Below are 12,494 nucleotides of genomic sequence, written 5' to 3'. Positions count from 1 at the left end.
CTTTTGAGTTCTTAGAAGTCAGCCTGAATTGGCCTTAGATTCCCTGCCTCCAGACCCTATCTCCTGCTTCCCTTCCCTTCAGAGATCTCCCTGTCCTCATCACCAGAACCTGTGAATATCTTATTCTGCAAAGTAAAAGGGGCCTTGCAGATGTTATTAAGAATCACAAAATGGGAGATTTTGGATTATCTGGATGGATATAATCACAAGCATCCTTATAAGGAGGCAGGGAGGGTCAGAGAGGAGATGTGACAATAGAAGCAGCCAGAATGATGCAGCCACAAGCCAAGGAAAATGGGCAGCCTCTAGAAGCAGAAAGGGGGCAAGGAATGGGCAGTCCCCTATAGTGCCTCTGGAAGCAATGTGCTTCTGCTGACAACCTTGACTTTGGCTCATATCCAGGATGACAGAAAGATGTATTTGGGTTGTTTTAAGCCACTGAGGTTGTGGTAATTTGTTAGAGTGACCGCAGGAAACCAGTACAGATTTCAGCAGTGAGCTTCTCCTCACAGCCTCCTGTGGCTTTTTGACTATGTAGCTTTGCTGAAGAAGTACACTGACGGACAAGTTACTGCCTCACAGCAACCATAGTAGTAGAGCGGTCAAGACAGCGCCCTCCGGACGAGATGGTCTGGGATGGAGTACTTATTGCGTACTTCGTTTACTTCACCCTTCTGTGTCTCAGTTGTCTTGTCTATCAAATGAGGGATGATAAAGAACATACAGTCCTTGGAATGTGGTGAGCACACAGGAAATGTCAGCTATTACAGCTGCTACTGCTTCATCACAGCACTTAGAACCAGACCAGATACCCCACTGCCCAGTCCCACATGGCTCAATGCCCGAGGCTGACTCTTAGGACTATGCCATCTCCTCCCAATCCCTAGTACTGGGATGCCTTGCTGGTAACTGGAAAGTGGCCACGGTGGGAATATTTACATTATAGATATCAGCAAATACTCCGTATCAGGGCTTTTAAATTTTTTGCCACAGAGGGCTGGTTTGCCAGCACACCACAACCCCAGACCACCTTTTGCCCTGATTGCATCTTCACCCCTTGCACTATCAGTCTTAAGCAAATAGCAGCCCATGTTGGTAAAATCAGACTAGCCATTCTCTTATCACTTAAAAAGAAAAAAAAAAAAGTTTTATTCTGGTGTAAAGTGCCATGACTATCAGTATCCTCACTCCCAGCTTTCCCGTGTCCTTGGCACGTCAGACCTGGTAGCCACAAGGACTAAACTGGAGTCTAGAACAAACTCTTTCCCCACCCCAAGGATTCTAACCACACACTTGGCCCCATCACTCTACAAGTCCCGTCTTCCTGCATGTGGCTGTCTCAAAACTGAAGGATCACTCACCTTGAGGATTCTTTGGTCATAACCTCAGAAGAAAAAAAATGGTAACATTCACAAAAGAGACAAAGTGACCTTACATGTCACTGCATCAGGACCTTACAAGTCTCAATCTTAAAGGCCCAGTAAAAGAAACTGCTGATTCTTGGGATATGATTCTCCAAGGTCTCTCACATTTTTATACATCTGGTAAGAATAGGCACCTAGTGCCAGGTTCCAGACTTATATTTCCAAGGATGTTTATCTAGTGAAGTCTTGGATGACAGAGATAGTGTCTGTCTCTGGAGCAAAAGTCAGGCAGGCTTACTGCCCATTATCAAATACCAGGGTTCCCTAAGCATGGGGGTTCCTCTTGTAATGCAGCCCACAGTGTGTGCAGGTCTCACGTGGCCCTCTTCATGGGGTCTGGGGCTCAGGGAACCAGTGCAAATGCTGATAATCTGGCCACTGCTATTGCTATAAAAAACTGTCCTTTGTCTCTGACCTATGAGTCTCATAACTTCTGCCAGGATCCATGAATCCATGTGGTGTGCTCACTTTATTAGCTTGCAAGTAGGGTAAAATCTCATACCCTTCACAGGTTTGATACCCATGTGGTACTTTTAAGAATCCAGAGCTGTAAAAGAACACAAAGTCCAGGTAGCAAAAAGCATTGTTTGCTGACTCCACACACAGAAAAGACCCGGGAAATATAATGTTCAAGGAGCACTTTAATAGTCAACAAATTGATGCAGTTTTGTCACAATACTTTGCATAATTTTATAGTAACAGTAAAATTCTGAATCACTTTATAGTAAAAGAAAAGACACAGAGGAAAATAATTTCCCTGTACAATGAAATTTTCATACACTATATGGAGATTTCCCACATCTGTCAAGTTTTGGCTCAGAATAAAAGATAGCTAATATATTTCACTCTTTTTTCTGTTACTTTTCTTTTCTTTTTTCTTTTTTTTTTGAGACAGAGTTTCGCTCTGTTGCCCAGGTCGGGGTGAAATGGCACCATCTTGGCTCACTGCGACCTCTGCCTCCCATGTTCAAGCAATTCTCCTGCCTCAGCCTCTCAAGTAGCTGGGACTACAGGCATGAGTCACCATACCTGGCTAATTTTGTATTTTCAGTAGAGACAGTGTTTCACCATGTTGGTCAGGCTGGTCTCTAACTCCTGACCTTAAGTGATCCACCCACCTCAGCCTCCCAAAGTGCTGGGATTACAGGCGTGAGCCACTGTGCCCGGCCTTTTCTGTTACTTTTAAAAGTTCCTTCACATAGTAAAGAAATTAGGACTGATTCTTGGCATAAAGGAAGGTACAAAAAAAAGTTGTGCCAGGTACAGTGGCTAATGGCCGTAATCACAACACTTTGGGAGGTGGAGGTGGGCAGATCACTTGAGCCCAGGGGTTCCAGACCATCCTGGGCAACATGGTGAAACCCATCTCTATTAAAAATACAAAAATTAGCCAGGGGTGGTCGTACACGCCTGTGGTCCCAGCTACTGAGGCTGAGGTGGGACAATCACTTGAACCCACTAGGTGGAGGCTGCAGTGAGCTGAGATTGCACCACTGTACTCCAGCCTGGGCAACAGAGTGAGGTCCTGCCTCAAAAAAAAAAAAAAAAAAAAATTGGTTTCCTGGCAGATAGAGTTTTAACAAGTGCATCAAGCAGTAATAATTTGTGGTCTTGTGCTCAATTCTCACACATGATCTTTGTGGGGGTCCCAGCAGCCATCACAGCTCGACTTTTCACATGCATGGGACACAGTACATAGCAGCAGCCTTGAAAGGACTGCAAAGGGGTGTGAATTCCAAACATTCTCTTAAGTCCTAACATTTCTGTTCTTCATTTTGTGTGACACAAGCCCACAGAAACAAGGCGATGATGGCGCTTGAGGGTGACCAGACCTCCTCAATCATTCCATCAGCCACCCAGGACTCAACAGCAGAACCTCACAGGACTCAGCTGAAAGAGGTTTTCACTCAAGCACTAACCACAGAGAAATGGGAAGTGCCATCCTGCTGCCATACGCAGCCGATGGCTGGCTAGGACTAAATGCCCTTCTGTGGTGAGATGAACCAAGACAGCAGATGGGGAAATAACATCAGTGAGAGAGATTACGAATGGATCCTTATCTTGCAGGTCAAACTGGGTTGTCTCTTCTCAAACCACCCAGGCAGTTTCTGAATGTCCCAAGATAGGGGTAGAGGAAAAGAAGAAAAAGACAAAACAGGAGACAGTGGGTGAGAAAACCTAAAAGGCACGATGAGGCAAAGGCCTAAGATGAAGGCTGGCTTTGGGATCTGAAATCCGGCCACAGTCCTCCTTGTTTTATCTAAAGTCCAAGAATTGTCAAAAAGAAAATCCAGGAGGGATATTCATTCTAAATTTTAAAACCTTTTCTTCCTGGCCTACCAAGTCCTTGTGTTTGCTTTCTAGGTGCCCATAAATACAACCCCATTATAATTCTATTTGGCTAATAATTTATATTTAAAATACCAGGTAGGTGAAATCTCTTCATGGCTTTTGTGCAAGGGCCTGAAGCGGGGAGAAAAACAACTGATTGGAGATTCCTACCTGGAGCCTTCTCCAGGGAAACTGGCAACCAGAGAAATCTGTTGCTAGGATTTCTAGGACATCTGGAAATTCCCTTACTGTTCTTTCTCGACAATATAAAATGGTCTATTTGCAAACCTATCTGAATCACCTCAATCTAGGCCGCTTTAAAAATTTCATTTAAAAATGTAATCACAGATTTTTAAACTAATTACCCAATTTGCAAACAAATCCCAGCTACTTCTGGTCTTGAACATGGAGCAAAGGTGTGTCAGTAAGGCCAACATTCTTAGGGTGACAGAGACAGGTTAACGCATTGGCTGGCTTCATTCACCCCCTGCTGTGCCCACACTGAGTTGGATGACTTGATGGGAAGAGAGGGTCCTCACCTCAGGGTTCACTTCCCCAACCCCAGTGTTCATGGGTGTTCAGGAGGCTCAGCCTGTGAAAAAGAACCAATGACAATGCACACCCTGGCTGAAGTGACATCTGGCCAAAGGATTCCAACAGAGTGAATTTCATCAACATGGAAAGGATAATCCATGGCACCAATTCTGTGCTTTTTACAGGCAATGGTTACCAAATGAGTCAAAACATGGCCTAGAAGTAGAGCCAGGCCCAATGAAAAGCCTGAGTTCACATGTGCTACGGGCTCCAGTGACCGCCCTCAGCAGCCCAGCACCCAGTCCTCTTGCTCTGGGTGCAAGGTGAGGAGGCAGAGTGCACACACTGGCTCCAGTGTCCCCAGCCTGGCTGGCAATGGTAAAAAGGGCTGCCTTTCTTTTGCAGCTTCTTCTAATCAAAATACCAAGGGTTATTGACCTCCAGCCTCAGGGATGTGACTTGCAGTGCAAATTTTACCTCTTCAGTACAGAGAGTGGTCTTGAAATCTCGCCAGTGTGTGGCCCTCCCTCAGTTCCTGCCACCCTGGAGAGCCAGGATGCTGAAATGCCTAAGGTAAAAGCACTGAATCGGATCTGTTCCCCGCTGACCTTTAGTTATGATCACTCTGCCCTGACCAGCTGGAGTTGGGCCTGTGTGAAGCCAGTGATTTCCAACACACTGAAGAAGCTATCTGAGTCCAGTGTGAAAGCCAAATTCCTCCTGAATCTGTGATTTGGTGAAGCTCTATCTGTGAGGTATTTTGTGTGTGTGGAAGACTGCAAGTGAAGGGAAACAACTAAAAACACAGACAAAAGCAGTGTACCTTATACTGGTTTCTTCCAACATAATGCCTGTGCCAAGAACTGGGCAGGAGAGAAACCAACAAAATGAATATAATAACTTATCCTGAGGCACTCCCTCCCATGCTGGCTTAGAGATCTCGCACACACAAAAACGCTCCTGTTTATCAGAAGCTGTCTCTCAGTACGCAGGCAGTTCTTCCCCAAAGCCCGTCATTAAATAAGCTAAAAACAGGTGCAAGCGATGGACCTGCATGGGTTCCTGAGACTTGCCTTGCAGAAGTGGCCTTCCAAGTCACTGACTCTTGAAAACTCCAGAGAAAAACAGCGCAAGACGTGGGCAACAAAAAAATCCTGGTGCCTGCACCAAGTTCTTCTCCCAAAGCATGTTTTACTCATATAGGGCAAATTTCTGTCGGGGCCTCAGCTGCCTTTAGGAGAGTAAGGATTTGCAGGGGCACAGAGAAGGCTGTCAGTGTCTAAGGAGGAAACCCTGCCTCACTTATTTCAACTCTTACCTCTGGTTTTCTAAGCAAATTCGTCTTAGGATACAAAGCACATATTAGAGCTTCCTTCTTGCCTTAATGCAATTAAATTTGCAGACATTCTGCAGAAGAACTGAAGCTCTTGGGTGAAAAGAAGCCTTAAATCATGCCATGATATGTATGGGGGGAGGGGGCGTTTGGGTCTAGGTATTTTCCTGAAGGAAGAGAAAGGGGTGAATGTATTGGCAGCTGAGCTGTCCCTTCAAGGGGATATTGTGAAATAAGCTCAATAAGAACCTCTCCTTCAGAAGCGTGAAATGTTCCCAGAGGGGACAGGAGGATTCCTTTGTTGCAATGATGCAACCTCAGGTCATATGCTACGCACATGCTGGAGCGTTTTCCTGAGTAACCTGAGGAAAATGTGGCAACAGAGAAAAACACTTGGAAAATACACGTAGCAGGCAGGTAGTGTTCACCTCCCTGGTTAAAGGAAAGGCACCCCACACATGCTCACAGGAACTCTCCCTTCCACCCCTCCTCTTCCCTTACACCACTTCCACCCCAGGGGCCACCGGAAGCAGCAGCAGCAACCCCGGCTCCTCATCCCCTGCCATGATGTCTGCAAGTGGCTCTGGCTAGAAGTGGTGCTGATGAAGGGCTGTGGACGAGGGTCTCTTCTCCAGCCTCTTCACGTGGCAGGAGTGACAGAACAGGTGGTCCTCCAGCGGATAACAGCGGTGGCCATCTTCATCATTGAGCTCCAGACCACAGTCCTGGGAGGAGGCAGACACGTCCAGGGGAAGCAAATCAAAACAGATTGCAAGACTGACCTGAAGGTCACAGTCCCCAAAATCAGCAGAGGGTGCTGTGTTTTTCTGCATAGGCAGGAAATGCCGGTGCAGAAACACAGCTCCTGCCCAGTGGAGGCCTGTCCAACACAGGAGACACAGCCACATAACACTTGCTGTGAACCACTTAAAATGTGCTGTCAGTGTAAACGCAGATTCCCAAGACTTAGGACAAAAAGAGGATGTAAAAATATTTCATGGGAAAAAGCAATGAGATCATGTCCTCTGCAGAGACATGGATGAAGCTGGAAGCCATTATCCTCAGCAAACTAACACAGGAACAGAAAACTAAACACCACATGTTCTCACTCACAAGTGGGAGTTGAACAATGAGAACACATGGACACAGGGAGGGGAATAAGACACACCAGGGCCTGTTGGGAGGTGGGGGCTGAGGGGAGGGAACTTAGAAGATGGGACAAAAGGTGCAGCAAACCACCATGGCACATGTATAACATATACCTATGTAACAAACCTGCACACATATCCTATTTTTTTTAGAAGAAATAAATTGTGGCGTTACAAAAAAAATCTCATGAGTAGTTTTTTTATATTGATTACGTGTTCAAAAGATAATATTTGGATTTTTCTTTTTCTTTTTTGAGACAGTTTCCCTCTGTCTCCTAGGCTGTAGTACAGTGGTGCGATCTCAGCTCACTGCAACATCCACCTCCCGGGTTCAAGCAATTCTCCTGCCTCAGTCTCCCAAGTAGCTGGGATTATGCACGCACCTCCACATCTGGCTAATTTTTGTATTTTTAGCAGAGACAGAGTTTCACCATGTTGGCCAGGCTGGTCTTGAACTCCTGACCTCAATTGATCTGCCTGCCTCGGCCTCCCAAAGTGTTGGGATTACAGGTGTGAGCCACCACGCCCAGTGAGATTTTTATTTATTTTTAATTTTTATTTATTTATTTATTTTTGAGATGGAGTCTCACTCTGTCACCCAGGCTGGAGTGCAATGGCGTGATCTCAGCTCCACTGCAACCTCCGCCTCCTAGGTTCACGCCATTCTCCTACTTCAGCCTCCCAAGTAGCTGGGATTACAGGTGCCCACCACCACGCCCAGCTAATTTTTTGTATTTTTAGTAGAGATGGGGTTTCACCGTGTTAGCGAGGATGGTCTCGATCTCCTGGCCTCGTGATCTGTTCACCTCAGCCTCCCAAAGTGCTGGGATTACAGGCATAAGCCACAGCGCCTGGTCCTTGGTTTTTTATTTTTTTAAGACAGGGTCTTGCTCTGTCACCCAGAGGAGAGTGAGGTGACGTGATCCTAGCTTCCCAAGTAGCTGAGACTATAGGCACAGCATGCCTGGCTAATTTTTGTATTTTTAGTAGAGACGGGGGTCTCACTGTGTTGCCCATGCTGTTCCCAAAACTCCTGGGCTCAAGTGATCCCCCGCCTCGGTCTTCCAAAGTGCTAAGATTACAGGCATGGGCCCATGCCTGGCTGGATATTTTGAACTGAATAAAATACTTAATCTCACCTGTTTCTTTTAACTTTTTAATTGTGGCTACCAGAAAACTTAAAATGATACCATGACTTTAATTTGTTGCTCTCATATTTCTTTCTTTTTTTGAGATGGAGTCTCGCTCTGTCGCCCAGGCTGGAGTGCAGTAGCACAATCTCAGGTCACTGCAACCTCCACCTCCCGGGTTCAAGCAATTCTCCTGTCTCAGCTTCCCGAGTAGCTGGGACTACAGGTGTGTGCCACCATGCCCACTAATTTTTGTATTTTTAGTAGAGATGGGATTTTGCCATGTTGGCCAGGCTGGTCTTGAACTCCTGACCTCAAGTGATCTGTCAGCCTTAGCCTCCCAAAGTGCTGGGATTACAAGTGTGAGCCATTGCACCTGGCCCCTTATATTTCTTTTGGATAGCACTGGTCTAGAAAATGTGGAGAGGCCTGTTGAGCAAATGTCCTCACCTTTTTCTCCTGCAGTGACCTGGGGCACCTGGGGTCCCGCAGCAATGATTCCCACCCATTTCTTCAGTGTTGGCAGTGGGACAAGTCTATATGAAGGACACCCCCATTCTCTACTCACAAGGTCACCAAATGAATCTAATCTACTTCCATGGGTGAATTCACTTAATTGTGGCTGAAATTTCATGGTCACCCTTCACAGGGGCTGGTGAGGGGCGATCCCTAGCTTTCCTAACCGTCATCAGGTACTAGTGTTTCTTCATCCTGGGTTGGGACACGGGGCAGGAAGGGGCAAGCGGACCCCACCTGCCTTCACACCACCAGCTGACATGCCTGTTTCCAGGAGGGGCTTCCTGATTTCCAGGGCTTGGCTGAGAAACGGGCTTCTGGCAGACAGAACAGCCTACAAGCTGGAGGGGAGGGTGTCCCTTCCCCAAATCGCACACCTGCCTGACAATGTGGCCCCCAGACAGGACCTGAAACCCATGCTCTCCACCACCCTCCTAGCTCTGCAGCTTCAGGGATAGTAGCTCCAACAGTTGCAGGACTTGATAGTTCTGAATGTGCAAAAGAAAGACCTTTATACCTTGAGCATTTCCATCTTCTCCTATCTACCCTAAGAACCAGCCTTCACTCCATTTCCTACAGAAGTTCTAGAGGGCTGAACCTTGCCAGAATCTTGTTGACCGCCAAGAGGTCAACCCCAGTCAATGCAGGATGCTCTTCTCTTGGATGTCTACAATGGGCTCTGGGGGCTGGGTGGGGAGGGGCCTACCTCGCAGTGGTAACACTCCACGTGGTAGTCTCTGTCCATGGACACAACACGGATGGTCTCATCTGAGCCCTGGGACCAAAGAAAAGAACACGCCGGAGAGACCTGTTAGGAGCCTGTCGGGCTTGATGTACCACAGGGTGGGGAGGGAAGAGGGTTTTGGGGTAACAAGTAGGTGGCCTTGGGAGAAGAAGGTAATCAGGAGTACTTGTTGGAAAAAGAATACATTTAAGCTGATGAGAGGGAAAGTGGGAGGGACAGGAGCCCTTCCTTCTGGAATGTTGGAGTCAACACTGAAAGAAAGACCTACATGGACACTTATTTTAAAAAATGAATAAAAGACAAGTCTTTCTGCTCATCTGCTAATCTAAGAATTAGTATCAAGTAAGGGAGTTTGACCTGATCATGGGGACAAACCAGCACAAGAAGGGTACTGGGGTGGGGAAGCCAGTCAACAAGGAAGGGTGAGGACGTGACTTCTCTCAAAGGTGAGGTGTTTTGTTTTGTTTTGTTTTGTTGGAGACAAGGTCTTGTTCTGTCACCCGCTGGAATGCAGTAGCACCATCATAGCTCACTGCAGTCTCAAACTCTTGGGCTCAAGCAGCTAGGACTACAGGCACATGCCACCACGCTTGGCTAATTTTTAACAATTTTCTGTAGAGATGAGGTCTTGCTATGTTGCCCAGGCTGTTCTTAAACTCTAGGCCTCAAGCAATTTTCCTGCCTGCCTGGGCCTCCTAAAGTGGTGGGATTACAGGCGTGAGCCACTGCACCAGGCCAGAGTTGAGATTTTTAAAAGGATACCTTAAAAGATGTAAGGACAGGACATGGATCTTGTAAATGAGCCCAGGGAGTTATTCATGTCTTAGAAGCCCCTGGGAGCATGTCTGGAAAGGCATCTTACCTCAGGTGGAAGGATGGGAAGGCCACAGGCTGCACACTTGGGGGCCAGCACCCTGCGGGGAGAAACAAAGCAGCAGTAAATGCACACTGTGTTGTTTCTGGGAGCAAAGGCCAGAGACAGACTTGCACTTGGAATCCACATAGAGCCTTCCTCCATGCTGCCTCCTGCCCTTTGCTCTCCTCCCTCATAGAATGTCTGGAACCTGCCTCACTTTGTGGAATATGCCTTAGTATTTGTTCCCCAGCTGCAATGAGGACACTGGCTGCCTCTCACTCTTTTGGGGACAGCACTAACCTATTTGTTTACACTCCTCATGGTGCCTAGCACAGGCCCAGGCAAACCAAGATTGGTGGGAACCAGCACTGCATAGGGGCCTTGTGAAGTTAGGTAATGCTGAAGCCACAGGGCTTGGTGGATTCCTCCCGAGGCCTAGCCAGGAATACGATTACTAGTTTTTGTGCCCTAGTTTTTTTTTCACTAAACATGATTCTTTAACCTATTCCTGTCAATGCTGGCATTGACCAACCTCCCAAGATCCCTACTGTACCCCTCAAAACCATTAAGCCTTTGCTGGACTGTGATCTAAGGGCAGCTGGCAAACACAGTTCTGTCAGTTTCCACCGCTCACTCTGCTGAGATCAGCTTGGCCTACACGAATGGGTCCTGTCTGCTCCCGTCCCTTCTTACTTGTGGTAATCTCGGACACAGTAGATCTTGTTCTCTGAGTCCACGGTGAAGGGCACCCCATCCAGACACTCATTACAGATGACACAGCGGAAACAGCCGGGGTGGTAGGACTTCCCCAGGGCTTGCAGGATCTGGAGGAGAGGCCAAGACTCAGTGGGGATTATAGGGAAGGATGGAATGGTGGAAGGGGAGAGAAATACATCAGTCCTAAGGATTACATGAGCAGTCACACACGGAGTACACTTACCCCCGAGTTTCACCTAGGAGAAGAGCAAGAGGTGATGGGGTGGGAAAGGCAAATCTGTTTAGATGAATACACAGAAGAGACCACCTAAGAATCTTTTTTCTGCAGCCTCTCACAGGGTCTCTGAGCTGGGAGGGAAAGAGGGCTCCTTTCCAACCCTCACCCAGAGCAGGAAACTCTTGCACAGTTTTTTATATGAAAGAGATGCTAAGGGAGGGATGGGCCAATCCCAGGGCCAAAATCCACCATGGAGAAGTGGGAAACGATGCAAAGCAGGGCCAGAGAAGGATCCATCCTTCCCAGATTTGGGAAGCAGCAAGTACTTGGAAAAATGGAAAGAAATTCCATGTTGAAATGGCAGAGCTCAAAAGGAACCCCTTCACTTCTGCCTCTTGGGTGCCCCTTCTTGCAGCTTTGACTCTGGAGCATGATGATTTAGAAGTTCTGACTCAACTCGATGACCTCAAATCCAAGTGTAATAAGTAAAGTTTCTCTGTTGTTGTTTTTAAATGCAATAGAGAGAAAGCCCCACAAACTTCTTCCTCTCAGTGTCATTTAATCTGGATCTGGATGGGACACCTGGAACTGCCACAGCCAACCTGAAACCAGGACAGATCCAAGACATGGACAGCAGGAAAGAGAAGAGATGGAAAGAACATCCTTGGTGAGGTCCATAAGTAACTGAATTAGCTCATCATGGAACCGCATACTTCCAAGCCTCTTTTTAGGTGAGATAAAATATCATTCCTATGAAGTCAGTGGTCCTCGAAGTGTGGCCCCTGGATCTTCAGCATTAGCATCATCTGGAAACTTGTTAATAATGCACATTCTTGGACCCCATCCCAGATTTCTTGAATCAGAAACTCTGGGGGTAAGCCTCGGCAGTTGGTATTTTAATAGGGTGATTCTGATATATATTAAAGTTGGAGGATCATTGGTTTAGCTCGAATTGAGTCTGGGTTTTTTCTATAATTTGCAGTTGAAAGCATCTTCACTGACTTCTAGGAGATTCATATCTGCAATTGCCTGTGTCATGAAACCTAGCAAAAACAACTGAACTACAGAATCAACATGAGCAAGGTCACACCAAAACATGCATCTGCGAAGAATGTACAGAACGGTCATCAGCATGCAGCAGTGAGAACCACACAGAAAGCCTTCAAACAGGCTGAAGAAAGAGGATTTTGGATTTAGGGAAGACTTGTCAGTACACTGTGAGACCTGTGGGGAAAGAGATGCTGTGTTCCAGCTCCTTCTCCTGGAAGCCTCAGGCAGATAACTCCACATTGCACAAGCTCCAGCCAGGAAGGCAAGAGGAGGGCGTTGTTCTATTCCAGCTTTCCTCTGAATGCTCAGCTTTCAGGCTTCCTCATTCCCTCTTGGGTTTCACTACCCTTTGAGGGCCCTCTCAATCTTCAGTAAGGCAAAACAGGAAGAACAACTGGCTGGGCTTCCAAAACCCATTTGGTAGTTTGGACCTTGGAATGAATTTTCCCCAAGATGAATGCTGTCTTGGCAGAAAGAGATCCTTAAATTAATT

At 46.9% G+C, this 12,494-nt stretch overlaps 1 protein-coding gene across 1 annotated transcript in view; it reads right to left on the bottom strand.

Moving 5' to 3' along the window:
• Window positions 1–2,047: 2,047 nt before the first annotated feature.
• Window positions 2,048–12,494, bottom strand: part of LIMD1 (LIM domains containing 1) — a 95,217-nt gene continuing 84,770 nt past the window's right edge. The window contains exons 5-8 of the mRNA XM_030936081.1: window positions 10,711–10,841; window positions 10,024–10,075; window positions 9,123–9,191; window positions 2,048–6,347 (exon numbers count right to left, since the gene is read on the bottom strand). Coding sequence (XP_030791941.1) covers window positions 6,210–6,347; window positions 9,123–9,191; window positions 10,024–10,075; window positions 10,711–10,841 — 390 coding nt within the window. The 3' untranslated portion in view covers window positions 2,048–6,209. The remainder of the gene's footprint in view (window positions 6,348–9,122; window positions 9,192–10,023; window positions 10,076–10,710; window positions 10,842–12,494) is intronic.

Source organism: Rhinopithecus roxellana, chromosome 1 (genome assembly GCF_007565055.1).
Source record: "Rhinopithecus roxellana isolate Shanxi Qingling chromosome 1, ASM756505v1, whole genome shotgun sequence".
Lineage (NCBI taxonomy): Eukaryota > Metazoa > Chordata > Mammalia > Primates > Cercopithecidae > Rhinopithecus > Rhinopithecus roxellana.
Note: the sequence above shows the minus strand (reverse complement) of the source record. Positions and strands in the feature narration are given on the sequence as shown.